This window comes from Saccopteryx leptura, chromosome 1 (assembly GCF_036850995.1).
Source record: "Saccopteryx leptura isolate mSacLep1 chromosome 1, mSacLep1_pri_phased_curated, whole genome shotgun sequence".
Classification (NCBI taxonomy): domain Eukaryota; kingdom Metazoa; phylum Chordata; class Mammalia; order Chiroptera; family Emballonuridae; genus Saccopteryx; species Saccopteryx leptura.
The window spans coordinates 71658467-71684290 of NC_089503.1; the positions used below are offsets into that span (position 1 = coordinate 71658467).

Genomic DNA, 25824 nt, shown 5'->3' on the forward strand with positions numbered 1-25824 from the left:
CCGAAACCCTTACTTTTCAACACTACATGCTCCCTTACCCAACTCCCCAAAAGTCTTCCCAGTAAATAGTGCCATGTCCCCAGTGACTTCTACAAGAAATTGTGGGGATATTTCTAATTTCTCCCTCTCTCACTAGCCTCCACATCATTTCTCCCCAGAGAACTTTAAATTTCTTAATTAAGAAGAATCTTAACAGCTATCCCATGCTATATCAGACTTTAAAAAAATTCAAATAATTTACAAACCCAAATGCCTGAACATGATTCAATCCAAATGCATGACAATTCATACGTCATACAGAAGACCAGTTTTTATAACTCTTTAAAAAGATCAAAATTAGATACTTGCTTACTAAATATAACAGCAATGGGTTAAAAACTAATCAGCCATGTCCTTATTCACATATAACAGCTGGATTAGTTGTTGTTTGCTTGTTATATAACAATGTCTTGTCACTTTGAATTGGACCAATTTAGAATTTAAGATAATTCAACATCACTTAATACTACCAAGAAACATAAAGTAGGCCCTGGCCGGTTGGCTCAGCGGTAGAGCGTCGGCCTGGCGTGCAGGGGACCCGGGTTCGATTCCCGGCCAGGGCACATAGGAGAAGCGCCCATTTGCTTCTCCACTCCCCCCCTCCTTCCTCTCTGTCTCTCTCTTCCCCTCCCGCAGCCGAGGCTCCATTGGAGCAAGGGTGGCCCGGGTGCTGGGGATGGCTCCTTGGCCTCTGCCCCAGGCGCTAGAGTGGCTCTGGTCGCGGCAGAGCGACGCCCCCTGGTGGACAGAGCTTCGCCCCTGGTGGGCATGCCGGGTGCATCCCAGTCGGGCGCATGCGGGAGTCTGTCTGACTGTCTCTCCCCGTTTCCAGCTTAGGAAAAAAAAAAAAAAAAGTCAAAAAAAAAATAAACATAAAGTAAACAAAAAAGTGAAGAGGCCAATGTTTAACCAACTGAAGAAACAAATCTACATGCAATTTATTGGATCCATTTTTCATTGAACAATTTAATGCACTGTTTACAAACTCATTTAAGTCATCTTTTCAAAAACTATTAAACATCCACAATGTTTAGACCAGGGGTCCCCAAACTTTTTACAGAGGGGGCCAGTTCACTGTCCCTCAGACCATTGGAGGGCCGGACTATAAAAAAAACCATCAACAAATCCCTATGCACACTGCACATATCTTATTTTAAAGTAAAAAAACAAAACGGTAACAAATACAATATTTAAAATAAAGAACAAGTAAATTTAAATCAACAAACTGACCAGTATTTCAATGGGAACTATGCTCCTCTCACTGACCACCAATGAAAGAGGTGCCCCTTCTGGAAGTGCGGCGGGGGCCGGATAAAATGGCCTCAGGGGGCCGCATGTGGACCGCGGGCCATAGTTTGGGGACCCCTGGTTTAGACACTCTGGAAAGTCCTGAATATATGAATATGTAAGACTATACTCTTATGGATATCAGTGTCCTATAAAATCTAACAACAGAAATAAGGTTCCTCAAAGAAATGTCATCAGTGAATTCTTGAAAAATAACTTGAATTTGCCAGAATAACAAAAAAATGGGGCTTTATAAAAGTACAGTTGGTCCTTAACACAGAGAGGTTAGGAACACCAGTCCCCACACAGTTGAAAATTTGCATGTAACTTCTGACTTCCCAAGAACATAACTTGTCCCTTGGAATCAGCAGGGAACTGGTTCTAAGAGCTCCCATGAACACCAAAGTACACAGATGTTCACATTCTTTATATAAAATGGCACAGAACAATGCATACAGTGGGTTAACTGCATCCATGGATTTGAAACTGGAGATATGAAAGAACAAGTATATATTTATATCAAAAGACCTGCATAAGGTCCTGGTTGGTCAGCACAGTCAGTAAGTGTGTTGAAATACTAAGTTTGCAGGCTCAATCAGACACATATAGGAAACAACCAGCGAATGCACAAATAAGTACAACAACAAATGAATGCTTCCGTCGCTCTCACCTCCTCTCTCTGTCCCTCTGAAATCAATAAAACAAAAACAACAACAAAAAACCTGCCTAAAAGTGGACCTGCACAGTTCAAATTTATGTTTTCAAGGGTCAACTGAATATACAAGTATAAAGTTATTTAACCACTACTGGGTAATAATTAATTTTGATTTTTAAATATCCTAAATTTCCATTAAAAATTACAGTTGGGCCTGACCAGGTGGTGGCACAGTGGATAGTGCATCAAACTGGGACACAAGAGGACCCAGGTTTGAAACCCTGAGGTCATTGGCTTGAGCACTGGTTCATTCGGCTAGAGCAGGGGTTCACCAGCTTGAGTGTGGGATCATAGACATGACCCCATGGTCACTGGCTTGAGCCCAAGGTCGCTGGCTTGAGCAAGGGGTCATTCACTCTGCTGTAGCCACCAAGTCAAGGCACATATGAGAAAGCAAGCAATGAACAACTAAGGAGCCTCAACAAAGAATTGATGCTTCTTATCTCTCTCCCTTCCTTCCTGTCTGTCCCAATTTGTCCCCCTCTGTCTCCAGAAAAAAAAACAAAAAAAATTTCAATTGGTCTCCACCTCACTTAATTTAAACCAAGATACAGTCCAAATGAATCAAAAATTTAAGTGTAAATTACTGAATCCATAAATAACTCCAATGAAAAAATGAATAGGTAATTGATAATTCTGGTTTGGAAAAGCCCACTTTGAGTATGCTTAAAAAACAGAAAGCCTTAAAAATAAAAATAACAATGCCTGACCCGGATAAAGCATCAGCCTGAAATGCTGAGATCGCTGGTTCAAATCCCTGGCATTACCCAGTCAAGGCACATACGAGAAGCAACTACTACTACAAGTTGATGCTTCTGGCTCCTCCCCTCCTCCTTCTCTCCCTCTAAAAATAAAAAAAATCTTTAAAAATATATATAAAAATAACAATTTTGACCACAAAAGATTTTAAACTTATTAATGTTAAAAAAGAAAAAATATTTGTAATTCATAATTTATTTCCTAATACAAAAAGAAAATTTATACAGTGATGTGCTGAAGAATTGGGTACCTGAAACCTATATAATACGTTAACCAGTATCACCCTAATACAATTCAATTTTTTTAAAAAAGCTTATTTGCTGAAATGTTTGCCATGTAATGCCAAGCATTATATACAATATTTCATTTGATTCTCACAATAATCCTAATAGATAAATGCTATCCAAGGCTTCACAACTGTGCCACAGCATACAACTATACTACAAATGGGTTACAGAAGTGTGAAGACAGTGGACCCTAATATTTTGGCCACAAGGAGTCTTCTCCATTTAATCCACTGTCCTGTACAAACAGTGTCAGTTTGTGTGCCATAATGAAAAAGGTTAGCAAGCTGATAGATATGTAATAAAAAAGTCTAATTCTTAAATATGCATGAAAATATTAGAGATACAAACTATAAGGCATTAAGTAGCCTAACCTGTATGGCACAGTGCATAAACCGTCAACTGGGAATGCTGAGGTCACCAGTTGACCTGGGCTTGCCAACTCCACTCTCTCTAAAAGTCAATTTAAAAATCTTTTTTTTTCCTTAAGTGAGAAGCAGGGAGACAGAGAGACAGACTCCCACATGTGCCCCAACCAGGATCCACCCAGCAAGCCCCCTAAAGGGTGATGCTCTGCCCACCTGGGGCATCTGGAGCCATTACTCCATTGCTTGGCAATCAGCTATTTTAACACCTAAGGCAAGGTCATGGAGCCATCCTCAGTGCCTGGGGCTAACTTGCTCCAAATGAGCCATGGCTGCAGGAGAAGGAGAGAGAGATGGGGAGGGGGTGAAGGAAAGAAGCAGATGATTGACTCTGTGTGCCCTGACTGGGAATCAAACCCATGACATCCACACACTGGGCCGATGTTCTACCACTGAGTCAACCGGTCAGGGTCCAATAAAATCTTAAAAAAAAAAAAATACAGGCATGAGGTAGGTTATTCCCTCTCAAATGGTTCAGAAAAAAAAAAGTATCTATACACACAGATTAAGCAAATGTGACAAAATCTTAAAACCTAGTGGCTCTGAGTCAAGTGTATAGAAGTTATCTATACTTGCAAAATTTCTGGAAGTGAAATTACTTCAGAATAAAATTTATTTTTAAGAAGTCAGTAAGCTGCTTGAATATTTTACTAATGTCCCTTATCTAAATGGAGTGAAGCTAAAATTCAAACCCTGATTCCTCTGACTAAACAGGCTGTGAGCTTTTATTGCTATTCAACACAACAGAAAAAAAAATAAACCCAAAAGAGAAATGGACAAAGAACACTGAAGCAATTAACAAAGCACGAGTGGCATTTTTTTCTTTTTTTTTTATTAAATTTAATGCAGTGACATTGATAAATCAGGGTACATATGTTGAGAGAAAATATCTCTAGATTATTTTGACATTTGATTGTGCTGTATACCCCTCCCGCAAAGTTAAATTGTCTTCTGTCACCTTCTATCTGGTTTTCTTTGTGCCCCTCCCCTCCCCTAACCCCTCTCTCCTTCTTCACCCCATCCCCCCCTCCCCCAACCCCCCGCCCCTGTTGCCATCACATTCTTGTTCATGTCTCTGAGTCTCATTTTTATGTCCCTTCTATGTATGGATTCATCTCAGTTTTTTTTCTGATTTACTTATTTCACTCCGTATAATGTTATCAAGGTCCATCCATGTTATTGTAAATGATCCGATGTCATCATTTCTTATGGCTGAGTAGTATTCCATAGTATATATGTACCAAAGTTTTTTAATCCACTCGTCCTCTGACGGACACTTGGGCTGTTTCCAGATCTTCGCTATTGTGAACAATGCTGCCACAAACATGCGGGTGCATTCCTCCTTTTCGAGCCGTTCTATGGTGTCCTTTGGGTATATTCCTAAAAGTGGGATAGCTGGGTCAAAAGGCAGTTCGATTTTCAGTTTTTTGAGGAATCTCCATACTGTTTTCCACATTGGCTGCACCAGTCTGCATTTCCACCAGCAGTGCAGGAGGGTTCCCTTTTCTCCACATCCTCGCCAGCACTTATTCTGTGTTGTTTTGTTGATCGCCATTCTGACTGGTGTAAGGTGATATCTCATTGTGGTTTTAATTTGCATTTCTCTAATGATTAGTGATGTTGAGCATTTTTTCATATGCCTATTGGCCATCTGTATGTCCTCTTTGGAGAAGTGTCTATTCATCTCTTTTGCCCATTTTTGGATTGGGTTGTTTGTCTTCCTGGTGTTGAGTTTTACAAGTTCTTTATAAATTTTGGTTATTAACCCCTTATCAGACGTATTGTCAAATATGTTCTCCCATTGTGTAGTTTGTCTTTTTATTCTGTTCTTGTTGTCTTTAGCTGTGCAAAAGCTTTTTAGTTTGATATAGTCCCATTTGTTTGTCCTGTCTTTTATTTCACTTCCCCGTGGAGATAAATCAGCAAATATATTGCTCCGAGAGATGTCGGAGAGCTTACTGCCTATGTTTTCTTCTAAGATGCTTACGGTTTCACGGCCTACATTCAAGTCTTTTATCCATTTTGAGTTTATTTTTGTGAGTGGTGTAAGCTGGTGATCTAGTTTCATTTTTTTGCAGGTAGCTGTCCAATTTTCCCAACACCATTTGTTAAAGAGGCTGTCTTTACTCCATTGTATTTCCTTACCTCCTTTGTCAAATATCAGTTGTCCATAGAACTGTGGGTTTATTTCTGGGTTCTCTGTTCTGTTCCATTGATCTATATGCCTGTTCTTATGCCAGTACCAGGCTGTTTTGAGTACAATGGCCTTGTAGTATAACTTGATATCAGGAAGTGTGATACCTCCCACTTTATTCTTCTTTTTTAAGATTGCTGAGGCTATTCGTGTCCTTTTTTGGTTCCATATAAATTTTTGGAATATGTGTTCTATATCTTTGAAGTATGTTATTGGTATTTTAATTGGTATTGCATTGAATTTATAAATTGCTTTGGGTAATATAGACATTTTAATGATGTTTATTCTTCCTAACCATGAACACGGTATATGCTTCCACTTGTTTGTATCTTCCTTGATTTCTTTTATCAATGTTTTGTAATTTTCCGAGTACAAGTCTTTAGTCTCCTTGGTTAAGTTTACTCCTAGGTACTTTATTTTTTTGGTTGTAATTGTGAAGGGGATTGTTTCCTTAATTTCTCTTTCTGACTGTTCATTGTTGGTGTATAAAAATGCTTCTGATTTCTGAGTATTGATTTTATATCCTGCCACTTTGCTGAATTTATTTATCAGGTCCAGTAGTTTTTTGACTGAGACTTTAGGGTTTTCTATATACAATATCATATCATCTGCAAATAATGATAGTTTTACTTCTTCTTTTCCAACTTGAATGCCTTTTATTTCTTCTTCTTGTCTGATTGCTGTGGCTAGGACTTCCAGGACTATGTTAAATAAGAGTGGTGAAAGGGGGCACCCCTGCCTTGTTCCTGATCTTAAGGGTATTGCTTTTAATTTTTTCCCATTGAGTATGATGTTGGCTGTGGGTTTCTCATAGATGGCTTTTATCATGTTGAGGTATGTTCCCTGTATTACCACTTTGCTGAGAGTTTTGATCATAAATGGGTGCTGGATTTTATCAAATGCTTTTTCTGCATCTATTGAAATTATCATATGGTTTTTCTCCTTCTTTTTGTTTATGTGATGAATCACATTGATTGATTTACAAATATTGTACCAGCCTTGCCTCCCCAGAATAAATCCCACTTGATCATGGTGTATGATTTTTTCTATATATTGTTGGATCCGGTTTGCTAATATTTTGTTGAGGATTTTAGCATCTAAGTTCATCAGGGATATTGGCCTATAATTTTCTTTCTTTGTGTTGTCTTTGCCTGGTTTTGGAATCAGAATTATGCTCGCCTCATAAAAGGAGTTTGGAAGTCTTCCTTCCTCTTGAATTTTTTGAAATAGTTTGAGAAGGATAGGAGTTAGTTCTTCTTTGAATATTTGGTAGAATTCCGTTGTGAAGCCATCGGGCCCCGGACTTTTCTTTGTTGGGAGTTTTTTGATAACTGTTTCGATCTCCTTTGGTGTAATCGGTCTGTTTAAGTTTTCTGATTCTTCCAGATTGATTTTTGGAAGATTGTATGTTTCAAGGAATTTGTCCATTTCATCTAGGTTGTCTAGTTTTTTGGCATACAGTTCTTCATAGTATTTTCTTACAATATTTTGTATTTCTGTTGTGTCAGTTGTTATTTCTCCTCTCTCATTTCTAATTTTATTTATTTGAGTCCTCTCTCTCTTTTTCTTGGTGAGTCTACTTAAAGGTTCATCAATCTTGTTTACCTTTTCAAAGAACCAGCTCCTAGTTTCATTGATCCTCTGTATTGTTTCTTTAGCCTCTATGTCATTTATTTCTGCTCTGATCTTTATTATTTCCTCCCTTCTACTACATTTGGGCTTTACTTGCTGTTCTTTTTCTAATTCTTTTAGATGCAGGGTTAAGTTGTTTATTTGAGCTTTTTCTAGCTTCTCAAAGTGTGCCTGTAGTGCTATGAACTTCCCTCTCAGCACTGCTTTCGCTGTGTCCCATAAATTTTGAGTTGTTGTATGCTCATTGTCATTTGTTTCTAGGAATTTCTTTATTTCTTCTTTGATCTCATTCTTAATCCATTCATTATTTAACACCCTGCTATTTAGTTTCCATGTGTTTGAGAATTTTTGAGCTTTAAAACAAAGGATATAGTAAGAGATAAAGAAGGCCACTACATAATGATAAAGGGAGTAATCCAACAGGAAGATATAACTATTATAAATATCTATGCACCTAATATAGGAGCACCCAAATATATAAAACAGACTTTGATGGATTTAAAGGGCGAGATCAACAGCAATACTATAATAGTAGGGGATTTCAATACCCCACTAACATCACTAGATAGATCCTCAAGAAAGAAAATTAACAAAGAAACAGCAGACTTATTGGAAACACTAGATCAACTCGATTTAATAGATATCTTCAGAACCTTTCACCCTAAAGCAGCAGAATATACATTCTTTTCAAGTGTTCATGGTACATTCTCTAGGATAGACCACATGTTAGGGCACAAAAGGGCTCTCAACAAATTTAAGAAGACTGAAATCATATCAAGCACTTTCTCTGATCACAACGGCATAAAACTAGAAATGAATCACGAGTGGCATTTTTAAAGAGACTAAATTATCATCACTTACTGAATTGTTCAGTTAGTTGGTATAAAATAAACACCTAATTAGTTACATTTTCATGAGGATGGGAGAATAGAGTGAAAGACATTTATAACTGTATTTGCCAATAATCTAGCACAACTTCTATAAAAACAATTTGGTGTTTTCCCTTTAAATGCTAAATGTATATATAATATATATCCTTTGGCATCCCAATCCTAAGAACTTACTCTACAAAATACTTCCCTTAAGATTGTAACCATAGGCGTTGGTTCAGTGAATAGAGCGAGGGCCCTGCATATGGATATCCCAGGTTCAATCATGGGTCAGGACACATATGAGAAGTGACCATCTGCTTCTCTTCCCTTCCCCTCTCCCCTTTCTCTCTTCTCCTCTCACAGCCAGTGGCTTAATTTATTCAAGCGTCAGCCCCAGGCACTGAGGACACCTTGGTGTTCCAAGCGTCAGCCACAGGCACTGAGCATCAGCCCCAGACAGGGGTTGCCAGGTAGATCCCGGTTGGGGCGCACGAGGGAGTCTATCTTCCCTCCTCTAGCTTTAAAAAAAAAAGGAAGAAGAAGCATGCAACCATATGGCCTGATTGGTGTTGGCACACTGGACAGAATGTCAACCTGGGATGCTGAGGACCCAGGTTTGAAACCCCAAGGTCGCTGGTTTGAGCGCAGGCTTGTCAGTTTGAGCGTGGGATCATTGAAATGATCCCATGGTCACTGGCATGAGCCTAAGTTCACTGACTTGAGCAAGGGTCACTGGCTTGGCTGGATGAAGCCTGCCCCCCCACCACCACAGGAACGTATGTATGAGAAGCAATCAGTGAACAGCTAAAGTGTTGCAACTACAGGCTGACGTTTCTCATCCCTCTCCTTCACTGTCTCTCTCTCAAGATAGATTGCAACTATATGCAAAAGGATAGTCAATGTATTGCTTTTGTAAGATAAAAATAAGAATAAATCAAATGTACATCTAGAACATAATTCTACGGCCATTCAAAAGAATGAAATGGATATATGTAAACATTGAAAATGTCTAAATTATATAGTAGAGGAGTAAAGCAGTCCTCAAACAATGTCAAAATATTGTAATTTCATATACTATAATATTAAATAAAAAATTAAAATTTATGTAATCTATTGCCTCCATACACATTTGTATTTAAACACAGAAAATATATTAGATACATCAAAATGTTAACATTTCCTACAGGTTTGGGTGCTACACTGCCTAAATTACAAAAAAAAAAAAAATGTATTGCCCTGCCACAGGTTGAAGGGAGGTAGAAAGAGTTAAAGGGGAGATAAATGGTGACTGAAGGAGATTTACCTTTGGGTGGTGGTGAACACACAATACAACATACAAATGATATATTATAGAATTGCATACCTGAAACTTATATAATTTTATTAACCGATCTCACCCCAATAAATTCAATTAAAAGATTACCCTAATAATTAATACCTTATTATTTGCTGCTGCACAATTCCTCTCTAAAAGTAAAAGTCTAGTAAGATTTTTTGCTAAGATATAATAAATTTTAATGACTATAATGCTCTCAAACTTACACCCAATGTCCTATATTTTTTTCTTTCTTAATTATACAATTTGTTACATGCATGGGGGGGGGGGTGTGTGTGTGTGTATCTATCTATCTATCTGTGTTCCTATGTCAATTTTGTGCTTCTTGGTTCCTTCTACTCAATTTAATCCTGTTGACTTACTTTCCTTTTCCTTAGCATTAAATAAGATTATTTTCTTTTAAATCAATACTAATTAGCCCTGACCGGTTGGCCCAGTAGATAGAGCATCAGCCCGGCGTGTGACTTTCCCAGGTCCAATCTCCAGTCAGGTCACATATGAGAAGCGACCATCTGCTTCTCCTCCCTTCCCTCTCCCCCTTCTCTCTCTCTCTTCCCCTCTCGCAGCCACTGGCTCAACTGGTTCGAGGTCAGCCCTGGGCACTGAGGATAGCTCGGCTAGTCAGAGCGGCAGCCTCAGGTGCTGAGGATAGCTCAACTGATTAGAGCTTCAGCACAGAATGGGGGTTGCCGGGTGGATACACACTGGGGTGCACACAGGAGTCTATCTCCCCACCTCTCACTTTAAAAAAACTCAATAATGATTATATTGTGCATAATCAAAGGCTCTTCTCATCCAAATAATAAAAGTTTGCTTTATTAAATATAGAAATGCAACTCTTCTCAATCAAGACTGACCCTTTAGTTTAGAAAAAAAGTTACTATTTTTAGAATCTATTAATCTGAAATGTACACATATCCTAAAGATAAATTTTTACTAAACATACTTAAGAGTGAACTATTAATATAAGCCCAAATGGAAAATGGTTTATTAGATAGGATATTGGAATTAAGAATCAGACTTCTAAAATAAACTCCACCACTTTTTTTTTTTTTTAATTAGGCGAGAGGTGGGGAGGTAGAGATACAGACTCCCTCAGGCGCCCATACTTGGATTCACCTGGCAAGCCCCCTAAAGGGCGAGGCTCTGCCCATTTGGGGCTGCTGCTCTGTTGCTCGGCAACTGACCTATTTATAGTGCCCGAGGTGAGGCCATGGAGCTATCTCAGCATGGGGGCCAACTTACTCAAACCATTCGAGCCATGGCTGGAGGGAGAAAGAGAAGGAGAGGGAAAGAGAAAGAGAAAAGGGGAGAAAAGGGAAGGGTGGAGAAGCAGATGGTCTCTTCTCCTGTGTGCCCTGACTGCGAACTGAACCAGGAACTTCACGCCTGGCCGATGCTCTACCACTGAGCCAGTCGGCCAGGACTCCACTACTATAATCTTTTACAAGGTACCTAAACATATAAAATACAATCTGTGAATTTTAATTCTGGTTAGGTTCCAAGCTTATTACCTCTTGACTAAATTTGGAGCAGTGAACATAGAACATTTAAGTTCAATTTTAAAATTTCTTGAATAACTAAGAGGCTATGTCTATATTTATGTTAAATTTCAAATTTCAGTCTAGTAACTTAACCTTTCACGAGAACAATTTAAAAAGACATATTAATTGGTTAGATCTTTAAGCTCTTTGAATAGCAGAGAAACTTAAAAAGGCATTCACCAGAATATTTTTGCTGCAAAAGCCAGATTCACCTTAGGGCAGGCCTTCACAACCACAATGCCCCTTAAGAATGTCTTGAGTGGCTTTTTCATGGAGTGTCATTAAATAGCGTAAGAAAAATCCACATACCAGGTACTATCAGATACAGAAGCACTGATTATACATTTGGGTGGTTAGTTTACGTGCCAAGAAAAACTATGTATTATTTAGGTATAGAAAAAAATAAATGTCTTCTGCCTCTAAGATTAAAAAGAACCTTAAATACAAAGTAGCACTGAAATAAAGTAAAGAAGAAAAACAGAAAGACATTATGTTGATGTATTAGAAAAAATGTGTAAAGATTGCAATACACCCCCCCAAACTGCTCTATAGAGTCAATGCAATCCCTATCAAAATCCCAGCTGTCTTTTCTGCAGAAATTCATAAGCTGATCCCAAAATTCATATGAAAATCCAAGGGACCCAGAATAGCTAAAACAATACTGAAAAATAAGATAGTGCTGGAAAACTCTTACTTCTGAATTTCAAAACTTACGACAAAGCATAAGTAAGCAAGATAGTATGGACTGACAGGATAGACACAGATCCACAAAACAGAACTTAAGAGTCCAAAAAAACCCTTTATATTTATAATCAATTCATTTTCAACAAAGGTTCTAAGATCATTCAATCAGGAAAGAACAGTCTTTTCAACATATGGTGCTAAGGACAACTGGATTATCCAAATACAAAAGAATAAATCTGAACCTATACCCAACACCATATATAAAAATTAATTCAAAATAGATCAAAAACCTAAAATACAAGAGCTAAAACTACAAAACTATTAAAAAAAAATGTAGGAGAAAATCTTTGAAACCTTGGATTAAGAACTGTTTTTTTAGAAGTGATGCCAAAAGTACAAGCAACCAAAGAAAAAAATTGATACACTGATGCCATCAAAATTAAAAATTTGGTTTTCAAGAAATACCATCAAGTAAGTAAAAAGAAAAGCCATGGGGGGATAGAAAACATTTGCAAATCAATATATGATAAGGGACTGGTATCCAAACTATATTTAAAAAATTCTTGTGCCTAACCTGCAGTGGCACAAAATAAAGTGTCGACATGGAATACTGAGGTCGCCAGTTTAAAATCCCAGGTGGCCCCATCAAGGCACATACAGGAAACAACTACTACAAGTTGATGCACCTGACTTGCCCCCTACCTCCTTTCTCTCTCTCTCTCCTCTCTCTAAAATCAATAAACAAAATCTTAAAAAAAAAATTCTTGCAATTCAACAATAAAAAGACCAATAACCCAATTAAAATACAAGTAAAAGGATTTGAACATTTTCACAAAGATATATAAATGGCCAATAAGAACATAAAAAGACATTTATTATTAAGCACCAAGGAAATGCAAACCAAAATATCATGATAGATCACTTTACACCCACTAGGATAGCAATAATAATAATAATAATAAAAGAACAGAAAATCGCCTGACCAGGCGGTAGAACAGTGGATAGAGCGTCGGACTTGGATGTGGAGGACCCAGGTTCAAGATCCCGAGTTCACCAGCTTGAGCGCAGGCTCATCTGGTTTGAGCAAAATGCTCATCAGCTTGGACCCAAGGTCACTGGCTCGAGCAAGGGGTTACTTGGTCTGCTGAAGGCCCGCGATCAAGGCACATATGAGAAAGCAATCAATGAACAACTAAGGTGTCGCAACGAAAAACTGATGATTGATGATTCTCATCTCTCTCTGTTCCTGTCTCTCTGTCCCTATCTATGCCTCTCTCTGACTCTCTGTCTCTGGAAAAAAAAAAAAAAGAACAGAAAATAAGTATTGACAAGAATGTGTAGAAATCAAAGCCACATACATTGCTGGTGGGAATGTAAAAACAATGAACTGCTTTAAAAAAGCAGTCCGGCAGATCCTCAAAAAGCTCAACATAAGAGTGACCATATCATGCAGCAATTCCACTCCTAGGTACATACCCAATAGAACTGAAAAGAATCCACACAGAAACTTATTTGCCAATGCTTAATAAGCAGCACTATTCCTAATAGCCAACAAGTAGAAACCACTAGATGTCCATTAGCTGATGAATAAAAAAAAGTAGTATAATCCATACAACAGAATATTATTCATCCATACAAAAAAACAAACAAACCCACAGATCTATGCTACAACTTGAATACATAATGCTAATTCAAAGAAGCCAGACACAAAAAGCCACATATTGTATGACTCCACTTATATAAAATGTCCAGAATAGGCAACTTCACAGAGACAGAAAGTAGATTTGTGGTTGCCAGGACTTGGAGGAAGAGGAAAATGGGAAGTGATTACTAACAGGTTTGGGGTTTCTTCTAGAAGCAATGAAATATTTGGGGGTCAAGACTGCAGAAAAGGTAACTGCTATACTGGCATAATCCCACAACCACATCAAAATTACAAATAAACTACAGAACCACCACATTTCAGAACTGCTTGAAATCTAGCTAATCTATACGAAGTCCTATACTAAGGATATACAAAAAAACCATGTCGAGACTCCTAGGAGAGGTGAAGTTGTGGAAAGGGCTATTACCACACCCACATGAGGCAGTTAAAAATTGGGAAGGCCGTGGCTGGTTGGCTCAGGTGGTAGAGCATCAGCCCGGCATGTGGGAATCCTGGGTTCAATTCTAGGCCAGGACACACAGGAGAAACACCCATTTGCTTCTCTACCCTTCCCCATCTCCTTTCTCTCTATCTCTCTCTTCCCTTCTGGCAGCTAAGGCTCCATTGGAGCAAAGTTGGCCCAGGCACTGAGGATGCCTCCATAGCCTCTGCCTCAGGTGCTAGAATGGCTCTGGTTGCAACAGAGCAACGCCCCAGATGGGCAGACCATCGTCCACTAGTAGCTTGCCGGGTGGAACCTGGTTGGGCACATGCAGGAGTCTATCTCTCTGCCTCCTCACTTCTCACTTCAGAAAAATAACAACAACAACAAATAAATTAAAAAATAAGAAATTGAGAAAGGTATGTTAGCTGTGGAAATCCTCCAGGAGTAAGGAGACCCAGTCCCTACCCCCCCACCTCAGGCTCCCCAGCCCAAGGTTCCAGTGCTAAGAAGAGAAAGTCCCATTTGAAAACCAGAGGAAACTGCATCTGAGTGATACGGAGGGCTGCTCAAGTATCAGGAACAACTTCTTAAAGAACCCAAACACAGACTTCCTCAGACTCACTCGCTCTGTGCTCCAGCCCTGGGTTGCCAGACAGACAGAGGAGGAAGTGAATTGTATGGCCTTGGGGCAAGGGCTGGAGGGGCAGATGTCTTCCCAGACAGAAATGTGGGTAGAAGCCACTGTTCCTTTGCTGAGCCCAACCCCTGCAGGCACAGGTGGGTACCATATCTGAGTCTCCATCAACCTGACTAACCCTGTTCACTCTGCCCTGGTGATTCCCTGAGATCCTCTAAAACTCTGGCCCAACTAAGCCACTTCCAGTGGTTTTTCTACACAAATGGCCTGTCTTGGCTCATGCTGTGGACTTTCCTAAATCCTCTCAAAGGTCCATAAACCCCAAACAAGCAGCATCTGAACTCAGTATGTCCCAAACATCTTACTAAGTGGCTCAAAGTCCAGTATTAGTGGCAACTGGATTCATTTCACAGCTTAGCCTCTTCTGGGCACCTCCAAGCCCAGCACAGGGAGCAGCCAGCTGGAGACTACCTTATAGCTCATGCTGGGTGGCCCTGGGCAAAGCACAGTCAGCCAGTGACCATGGCCTGTACCCCCAGGAAGGACCAAGAGCCAAGATACCTGGTGGCCAGCTTAAGATCATGTTGAAGCACCACCCAACCACCTTTAAAAGCAACACACTCAAGAGGAAGGGTCAGTGGGCACCAGAGCCCCACTCAAGCAAGTTCTACTCTGTGGGGTCAGCCCCTACACAGCAGTTCTTCTGCTGCAGTCCCAGCTGGTTCATCTAGTAATCGGCCTGGGAGTCAATGCTACCCACTGAGGTGCCAACAGCAATCAAGGCTCAGCTATAACAGGAGGGTACAAACAGGCCACATTAGAGTACACCCAAAAGTGCTGGCCCAGGTGACCATGGCTGCTGTGCCACTGAGCCCTACAACACAGCTACTACATAAGACCACTCTACCAAAACTGGGAGACATAGCAGATCTACCTAATTCATAGAAACAAACAGAGAGGCAGCCAAAATAGGAAGACCAAAAGATGTCCAAAAGGGCCCCAGATGGGCACAGCATCATCCCCTAGTGGGCTTGCCGGGTGGATCTCAGTTGGGGGACATAAGGGCATCTGTCTCTCTGCCTCCCCTCCTCTAATTAAATTTAAAAAAAAAAGAAAGAAATGAAAAATACACTAGAAGAAATCAATACCAGATTACATAAATGAAGCAAAGGATCAAATCAGTGATATGAAAGACAAAGTATCAAAAAACACCCAATCAGAGCAGCAAAAATAAAAAGTATTTAATGAGGATAGTTTAAGGCAGCAGTTTGCAGCCTTTTTAAATTTAAGGACCAGTGAAAATAGGAGAATTATTTCAGAGACCACTAAGGCAAAAATAACCCTGAGCATCAGCAAATTCAACTAAGGATCAATGGGTCTATAAACTTCACACAACATCAGGTGGTTAACTCTCTCACTGACTGGCATGAAATTTCTGGCAGACTGGTCTGCAGACTAGTGGTTGAAAAACAATGGTTTAAGAAACCTCTGGGATAACATCAGTATAACAGTCACATCATAGGGGTACTAGAATGAGGAGAGAAAGAGCAAGAAATTGAAAACCTATTTGAGGAAATAACAACTGAAATTTTACCTAACCTACAAGAATCTCCCATATGATTGTCAGCTGATTTTTGCAACAAGAACTTTGCAGGCCAGAAGGGATTGGCAAGAAATATTCAAAGTGATGAAAAGCAAGGACCTACAACCAAAATCACCCTACCAAGCAGAGCTATCATTTAGAATCAAAGGTCTGATAAAGTATTTCCCAGGCAAGAAAAAGCTAAAAGAGTTCATCACCACCAAACCAGTAATACAAGAAATGTTAAAAGGACTTCTTTTATTAAGAAGAATAAAAACATCAAAAACATAAATAATAAAATGGCCAAAATTACACATCTATCAACAATTACATTAAATGCAAATGGGTTAAATGCTTTAATCAAAAGGCAGGGAGACTAAATGGATAAGAAAACAAGACCCTTAAATATGCTGTCTACAGGAGACTCACTTCAGATAGAAAGACACAGAGACTAAAAGTAAAGGGATGGAAGAAGATATTTCATAAAAAAGTAAACAAAAAAGCTGGGGTAGCAATAATTATATCAGAAAAAACAGACTTTAAAACAAAGGCTATAACAAGAGACTCAGGATTTCTGGGTATTTTTCTGAAGAAACCCAAAATACTGAATTGAAAAGACACATTAACCCACATCTTCATTGCAGCATTATTTACTGTAGCTAACTAAAATATAGAAGCAATTTATGTTTCCATCAACAGAAGAATGAATAAAGAAGTAGTGCATATATACAATGGGATATCACTTAGCCCCCCCCCCCCAAAAGAATGAAATCTTGCCGTCTGCAATAATATGGGTGTACCTAAAGAGTTTTGTTTTTTAAGGGGGGGGGGGGATATATTGGCATTTTGGTTTATTGGTCTTTAATAAGTTTGGTTAGTGTTAGTCAAATTGTGTGTAAATATGATATACATGTTTGCTTGCTTATAGTTTGCACTCCTAAAGAGTTTTATGCTAAGTGAAATAAGTCAGAGAAAGACAAATGTCAGATGATTTCACTTATATGTGGATTCTAAAAAACAAAATAAATGAATAAGCAAAACAGAAATAGCCTCATAGATACAGAGAACATTTTAATAATTGCCAGGTGGAAGGGGTGTTGGGAGGACAGATGGAAAAAAATAAAGGAATTTAGAAGTACAAATTGGTAGTTACAGAATAGTCATGGGGATGTAAAATACAATACAGGGAACATAATCAATATTATAACAACTATTCATGATGTCTGATGTGTACTAGTTTTCTTAGGGCAGGGTGATCACTTTGTAAGTTATATATAAAAGGCTAATATACTATTGTATGTCAACTATAATTGAAAAATAAAAAAATTACTTTTAAAAAATGCTATGTTTTGGGATTTGATAGGATGTTTGTTACACAACTTTGTAAATATAATAAAAACTGCTTAGTTATAAATTTTAAAAGAGTGAATTTTATGTTGTATGGATTCTATTTTAATAAAGCTGTTATAAAACTTTAAAATACTTGTGCAAAAAGTATCTGATGATCTTTAAGGAAAAATCGAAGTTCAAGCTTTTTAAATTGACCTAAAATTCCATACTACATAATCTAGTAATTTTCATGGTTTAAATTTTTAAATACTCAAATCCATCAGATATCAAGAAAAAGAAATAAAGCTTAACTCACCCTCTTTTCACTTTTGTGAAATCAAATGCAACTTGTCTGTAAGAAACTGCTTTTTCATTTAGATATCTACTATACCGCCTAATAAATGTAGACATGTCATATCCTGTAAAAAAAAAAAATAGAAAGTTTTCATAAATTATTAAAATCCCAATTTGTTTAGAAAACCAACTCATTTCATCCAATGTCCATAATGTCTTCATGTTCCAACTCAATTTTGTGATGAATACTACCACATTAAAATCTCTGACTTGAAATTTTAAAGTTAGGTACGTCATAGATGGCTTTGAAAAACCTTCCCCTTAGACTTTCATTAAAACAATAATTCTGCTCTGCTTCTGATCATCATTCCTATTTTTTTTATTAGAAATTAGAAAAACATGTTCTCTTACAACACTTAATAACCTCATAACTCATATTTAACATCCTACAGAACCACAACCCACGCCTCAAATCATTAAGCAGTTTTATAATTTTCATCCCTTAGAAATTATTAGTTGTACATTATTTAGAACAATCATAGCCATGAATGCCAACCTTATTAAAAAGTACAGAAAATAACTGCATACTACAAAGAAAGAAATGCCATTATGCAAGTTTAAGGCATACCATCAATTATATGTTTTCAATAAAACTTTCTAAATAAATACCTAAACCATTCTAAGGTTACATTTCATTAGAATTTTGAGACCTGAAAACTTCAACATAAAATCTAATCAGTATAATAAAAGGGAAAAACCTGGTTTTTCAGTTACTGCCTGACTTAAAGAAGTCTACAAATTTTTGCTCCTCACTGAAAAGCAGATCCAGTTTATTTTGGCTCATCTTCATCTAACAAACTTAACTTTGTTGATTACTTCTGCTACTTCAAAAAGACAATACCAAAAGAACCAAAAGAAAATGTAAAGTGATTGGATTTAACATAATCACCAGTTCATTCGGCAACTATTTCTATAATGCCAACTAAATGCAACTGAAGAAAAATCGGTGAACAAAATTTAAAAATATTTTTAAAAAAATCACTGCCCTCAGCCTGACCTGTGATGGCGCAGTGGATAAGTGTCGAACTGGAATGCTAAGGTTGTGGGTTTGAAACCCCAGGATTGCCTGGTCAAGACACAAAGGAAAAGCAACCACAAGCTGATGCTTCTTGCTCCTCCCCCTCCCCCTCTTCTTTCTCTAAAAAGAGAGAAATAAAATCTTTAAAAGGATCACTACCGCCTGACTAGGTGGTGGCACAGTGGATAGAGCGTCAGACTGGAATGCGGAAGACCCAGGTTCGAGACCCCAAGGTCACCAGCTTGAGCAGGGGCTCACCTGGTTTGAGCAAAAAGCTCACCAGCCTGGACCCAAGGTCGCTGGCTCGAGCAAGGGGTTACTCGGTCTGCTGAAGGTCCGCAGTCAAGGCACATATGAGAAAGCAATCAATGAACAACTAAGGTGTCACAACGAAAAACTGATGATTGATGCTTCTCATCTCTCTCCGTTCCCATCTGTCTGTCCCTATCTATCCCTCTCTCTGACTCTCTCTCTCTCTCTCTGAAAATAAATAAATAAACAAACAAACAAATAAATAAATAAATAAATAGACTGCTGCCCTCACAATTTCTCATAGCTGCTAGTGTACTTGATAAGGTGTTAAACATTCATAAATCCTCTCAGCTCTTTAGTTCACACTGTTCCCCTCTAATCAACTCTGCCCTCACATACTTTAAGGATCAAATTCTGAAACATTCCCTGAACTCTTTGTGGTCCCACATTATTCTTACTCCAAGTACAGCTCACAGCTATTAGATGTGCACAGTATCAAACTCACTAGAAAAGAAATTTATGAACACCTAGTATAATACCTAGTATATATTTAATAAAATATACAAGACTGCACCCAACAAAATATATCAGCAATCAAAATTACTTTTCAAAAACACCACTGAATTATATACTTTTAACTATTGCTTCAGTCTTATTTTCATAATCTCTTTAGAACATAAACTAAATAAACAGCCTAAAAATTTTCTCTACATGAAAGATTAAAGTTTTAAAACCTTATCACTAGAAGTGCTTAACTTCCATCTTAAGAAAGTGACTAGTAAGACACAAAAACCCCATATCCATGGACATATGCATATATTCTGCTCTAGAGTAGCAGTATGCATATTATTTTCCACAGACTCATAGTTCAAATAAACTGAAAAAAGGGAGAAGCAGAAATAAAAAGATGAGCCAGCCCTAGCCCATTAGCTCAGTTGGTTAGAGTATGTTCTGGATACGTCAAAGTTGCAGGTTCAATTCCCAGACAGGACACATAGAACAACGAATGAATCCATAAATAAGTAGAACAGCAAATTGATCTTTCTCTCTCAAATTAAAAAAAAGAAAAAAAAAAGAAAAAGATGAGCCAGCAGTTTCTTTCACATCCCCCAAAATAGAACTCCAGTTTTATCTGTGATATATATACTTAATTTTTTTCCTTAACTGCTTAGAGCACTACATATTTCATTAAAGTAAAATCAATCTTGTAATAACACTTGGTCCTATGTATAGACTGATTATCAGTCTTAAAAAAATCTCTGAAAGATAGGGTATTCAATTCATTCTAATTAACATTTTCAACTGCCAAAAGTAAACAAGTATTGAACCGAACAGTCCCTAACCCAAACACAAGCAGTCACTAAATTCTATTGATTTTATCTCCACAAGCCACAATTCAGGTTCTCATTAAATGTCCCCTAGATCAGTGGTCCCCAACCTTTTTTGGGCCATGGACCAGGTTTAATGTCAGAAAATATTTTCGCGGACCAGCCTTTAGGGTGGGACAGATAAATGTATCACGTGACCGAGACAAGTGTCAAGAGTGAGTCTTAAATGGATGTTACAGAGGGAATCTGGTCATTTTAAAAAAATAAAACATCGTTCAGACTTAAATATAAATAAAATGGAAATAATGTAAGTTATTTATTCTTTCTCTGTGGACCGGTACTGGTCCATGGCCCAGGGATTGGGGACCACTGCCCTAGATGACCTGGAACGATGACCAGAACAGTATTGATGTCTACTCTAATATAACCTACACTGGGTCATCATGCTTTCTTTATTACAACATTTCCTCTTCCCTCTACCTCAACTCCAAAAACTCTGGTGGTTTCTCATTACGTTACAAGACCCCAATTCTATCAGAATCTTCTGTGCCTAATTTGGCCCAAATAGATCCTTTTTTTTTTTTAATGGGAGACAAAGACAGAGAGAGGAAAAGGAGAGAGATGAGAAGCATCAATTCTTTGTTGCAACACCTTACTTATTCACTGCTTGCTTTCTCATATGTGCCTTAACCAGGAAGCTACAGCTGAGCCAGTGACCCCTTGCTCAAACCAGCAACCTTGGACTCAAGCCAATGACCTTGGGCTTTAAGCCAGTGACCTGCGAGCCTGGGCTCAAGGCCGCAACCTCGGGGTTTTGAACCTGGGTCCTCTGCGTCCTGGGCCAATCCTCTATTCACTGTGCCACCACCTGGTTAGGCACCAAACAGCTTCTTGAGAGCTCCTGCCACTACATATTCTCCAATACATCATCCATACATTCTATTCACACTCATTTGCTCTATATATCCCAAATACCCAATGTTTTTTTGCATTCGTGTATATCTGTGTACCTGTGCTTAAGCAACTCATGTTCTCTTCCATTTTTCAAAGCCCAGCACAAATCTCACCTTCTATAAAGACATTTCCCAGATTGGGCCTTACTGTTGGATATTCCCAGTCATTTCGCATAACCTTTATGAGGTTCTTCCCAGAGCTAACATTCTATAATGCTAATGACCTAGTTCTGGAACTACGTACGACAGATCCCACTAAGACAGAATGTGTGCAGAGGGCTACAACACCTAATGAGAGCAATTTCAAGTTACTAAATTAAAAGTAAAACAAGCCAGACCAGTGGTAGTGCAGTGGATAAAGTGTCAACCTGGAATGCTGAGGTTGCTGGTTAAACACCCTGGGCTTGCCTGGTCAAGGCACGTACAAGAATCAACTACTAAGAGTTGATGCTTCCTGCTCCTTCCCCCTACTCCTTTTTCTACTCTTTTTCCTCTAATAAAATTTTTTTAAAAAAGGAAAATAAGATAAAATAACAGGTTATCAACAAGCAATTAATCTGAATAAAACACTGCTTACCTTTGCTACTAAATGTATAATATTCCCAACTACATTTCTAGGAATAAAGCATAGAGTAATAATAACAAAAATAATAAAAGCAGATACCAAAAGTGTTTCTTGTGTGCTAGGCATTGTTTTAAGCACTTTACATGAGGTTTCGTCTCGTGACAATCTTATAGGGTAGGTGTTATCATTATTCATGATTTTACAGACACAAAGGGATAAAGTAACTTTCTCAAGTTAGTGCAGTTAGTTAAGTGGTAGAGATGGGATTTAAACCTAGAAGTTACATAATCCATGCTCTCAAACCACTACCTTATACTGTTTTCTCAGTTTTGGGCAGCAAGGAGTAAAGTCCACCTTAATCTTCACATTAAAATATCACATTCCTCTACAGCACACGTTGTAAAGGTCAGAGTTCAACTTTGCAGTAATTATCACATGGAATCACTTGACATTCTGTAACAATAAGTTGTCCTTACCTTGCAATCCACTTTTATCCAAAAAATTGCTTAAGTTAAACAACGTGTTTCTTGAAGCCAAATACTGAATAAACCGCTGAAAAAAAAACAACACAAATAATCATGTCAAATTCAGGTACTACTGTAACAAACTCAGAAAGGTGGTTAACACATTCTATTAAATCTAACTAGCTTAAATTTCTCATCTTCGGTTTTCATACTCCAGTGGCATCTGACTTTTTTTTTTCTGTATTTTTCTGAAGCTGGAAATGGGGATAGTCAGACAGACTCCCGCATGCGCCCGACCGGGATCCACCCGGCACGCCCACCAGGGGGCGTCGCTCTGTTGCGACCAGAGCCACTCTAGCGCCTGGGGCAGAGGCCAAGGAGCCATCCCCAGCGCCTGGGCCATCTTTGCTCCAATGGAGCCTTGGTTGCGGGAGGGGAAGAGAGAGACAGAGAGGAAGGAGAGGGGGAGGGGTGGAGAAGCAGATGGGCGCTTCTCCTGTGTGCCCTGGCCGGGAATCGAACCCAGGACTTCCGCACGCCAGGCCGACGCTCTACCACTGAGCCAACCGGCCAGGGCCGGCATCTGACTTTTTAAAAAAACAAAATACTTATAATCATACAACAAAACAGTATCATAGACATCCTCTTACCCACTGCCAAATTAAACACATTACAATATTCACTTTAGAGCTTCTTATAGAATCAGAACATTATAGACTCTTTTGAAGACACACACCTTTAAGTCCCATTTCCTCTTTCTCCCTCTTCAGAAGCAATCAAATTTTAGGTATGTATCATTCCCACACGATTTTATAATTTTACTACTTATATAAGTATCTATAAACAATACATAATTTTGTTTTCTATTTTTTTTTTTTTTAAATTTTTTTTTTTTATTTATTCATTTTTAGAGAGGAGAGAGAGAGGGAGAGAAAGAGACAGAGAGGGAGACAGAAGAGAGACAGAGAGAGAGAAGGGGGAGGAGCTGGAAGCATCAACTCCCATTTGTGCCTTGACCAGGCAAGCCCAGGGTTTCAAACCGGCGACCTCAGCATTTCCAGGTCGACACTTTCTCCACTGCGCCACCACAGGTCAGGCTGTTTTCTATTTTAAATGTACAGAAATATCGTACTGTACTTTACTTATGTGCTTTGTAACAATTTTTTCCCAAGAAATTATTCATGTAGTGTATGTAGAGCTAGTTCATTCATTTTAAATGAGGTTCTACTATTTCAATGAACTACTATACTATTATGTATTCATTTTTTATGGATATTAAAGTTCATACCAATTTCACTATTAACAGTGTTTGACATCTTTGTACTTGGTTTCCATGGCAAACATACAAGAGTTTCTCAAAATATATACTTAGGATTGAATTGTTGGCTCAGCATGTAATAGTTCATATTCTCAAAATGCTCTCCAAAGTGCTTACCATATCACAGAACACTATCTTAACTACCCTTTACATACAACCTCAAAAAAGATAGCTAAAGAAATTCCTCTCAATTTCACTTCGTCTTAGTGAAATTAAGTATGCAGAGGTTACCATCAATTAGAATGTATACCATCACTCCTGATTCAATCTTGTTGATCTGAAATCACCCTAACAAATCAATAATGATTTTGAAAAACCACCTGTAAATCAAAAACTCACCTTCCATCACTTATTTTAAAACAACAGGCCCTGGCCAGTTGGCTCAGCGGTAGTGTCGGCCTGGGGTGCGGGGGACCCGGGTTCGATTCCCAGCCAGGGCACATAGGAGAAGCGCCCATTTGCTTCTCCACCCCTACCCCCTCCTTCCTCTCTGTCTCTCTCTTCCCCTCCCGCAGCCAAGGCTCCATTGGAGCAAAGATGGCCCGGGCGCTGGGGATGGCTCCTTGGCCTCTGCCCCAGGCGCTAGAGTGGCTCTGGTCGCAGCAGAGCCACGCCCCGGAGGGGCCGAGCTTCGCCCCTTGTGGGCGTGCCGGGTGGGTCCCGGTCGGGGGCATGCGGGAGTCTGTCTGACTGTCTCTCCCCGTTTCCAGCTTCAGAAAATAAAAAAATTAAAAAATAATAATAATAAATAAATAAATAAAACAACCTGTTCAAAATGGCAGTATTAGGCTCTAATTTCATAAACTTTGATAATTTTTTGTTGTGAGGACATAGCTTATGAATCAGTGGTTTTCAACCGCTGGTCCGCAGACTGGTGCCAGTAAACTCTACGATCTTCATGCATCAGTGTCATTAACTCTTTGGTGGGCCAGCATGAAATTCTGCCAGACTCACACCAGTCTGTGGACCCGTGGTTGAAAAACATAGTTGTACAATATATTAATTATAAGATGTTTAGAAGTATCCCTGCCCTCTACCCACCAGGTGCCACTTGTAACAAATGCCCCCTGTGGGGAGGGGGAATCACTCTCATTCACTGCCCTATTTGAGAACCACTGTTCCATGGGATTCCCAATACCACAGCATAGTAAAATCCTATGTATAATCTCTTACAGACTAGTAACAAGTGCCAAAGAGAAAACCTCAGGGTTGCATAATCTAGCACAAAAAAATGAGCATAGCATTAATTTTCTCCTAGCTGCTTGAGGGAAACTAAACATGAATTTATCTAAAAACCATACTGAAATGTTATCCTTCTCCTGTCAATCAACTGTAAGCAATAACAAGTCAGCTTTCTGTTTCTTTGCCTTTATCAAGGCTTTGCTTCTAGCATCGCCCCCTGGTGAGCGTGCCGGGTTGATCCCGGTCGGGCGCATGCAGGAGTCTGTCTGACTGTCTCGCCCCGTTTCCAGCTTCAGAAAAATAAAAAAAAAATTTTAAAAATAAAAAAAAATTAAATAAAAGTAAAAAAATACACATAAGCCTGATATTCTTTGGACTAAATGATCATTACCTTAAATAAACATGTTACTGATAAAAGTAATTATCCTAGTTAAGATCAAAATGTTTCAGGTTACATTGAAATTTCTATATCCAAGAATTTCTACTGACTCTGCATACTGGTTATAATGAATTAGAAAACAACTGAGTATCATATGGCAATATATGTACTAAAAATGATCATACCTACTAAGTAATTATGTTTCAGGTAACACTTCTGGAAATAATTTTTAAAACTTAAAAACTACAGGGCCCTGGCCGATGGGTCAGTGGACAAAGCATCAGCCCAGCGTATGGACATTCTGGGTTCAATTCTCAATCAGGGCACAAAGGAGAAGCAACCATTTACTTCTCCCCTGCTCACCCTCTTCGCTCCCTCTTTCCCTCCTGCAGTCAGTGGTTCAACTGGCTTGAGCACGGCCATGCACGGATAAGGATAGCTGAGTACTCAAGCATCGTCCCAGATGGGGCTGCCAGGTGGATCCCAGTCAGGGTACATGCAGGAGTCTGCCTCACTATCTCACCTACTCTCACCTATAATACAACAAAATAAAGTTAAAAGCTACAAATCAAATCATTCAATGTGGTGCAATAACAGTGAAA

The 25824-nt window shown here is 38.8% G+C and overlaps 1 protein-coding gene across 12 annotated transcripts in view; it reads right to left on the reverse strand.

Moving 5' to 3' along the window:
• PICALM (phosphatidylinositol binding clathrin assembly protein) overlaps window positions 1–25824 on the reverse strand; it is a 140118-nt gene that overhangs the window by 67541 nt on the left and 46753 nt on the right. For all 12 annotated transcript variants that reach the window (XM_066370215.1, XM_066370204.1, XM_066370263.1 and 9 more), the window contains exons 3-4: window positions 22356–22431; window positions 17726–17828 (exon numbers count right to left, since the gene is read on the reverse strand). In XM_066370215.1, coding sequence (XP_066226312.1) covers window positions 17726–17828; window positions 22356–22431 — 179 coding nt within the window. The remainder of the gene's footprint in view (window positions 1–17725; window positions 17829–22355; window positions 22432–25824) is intronic.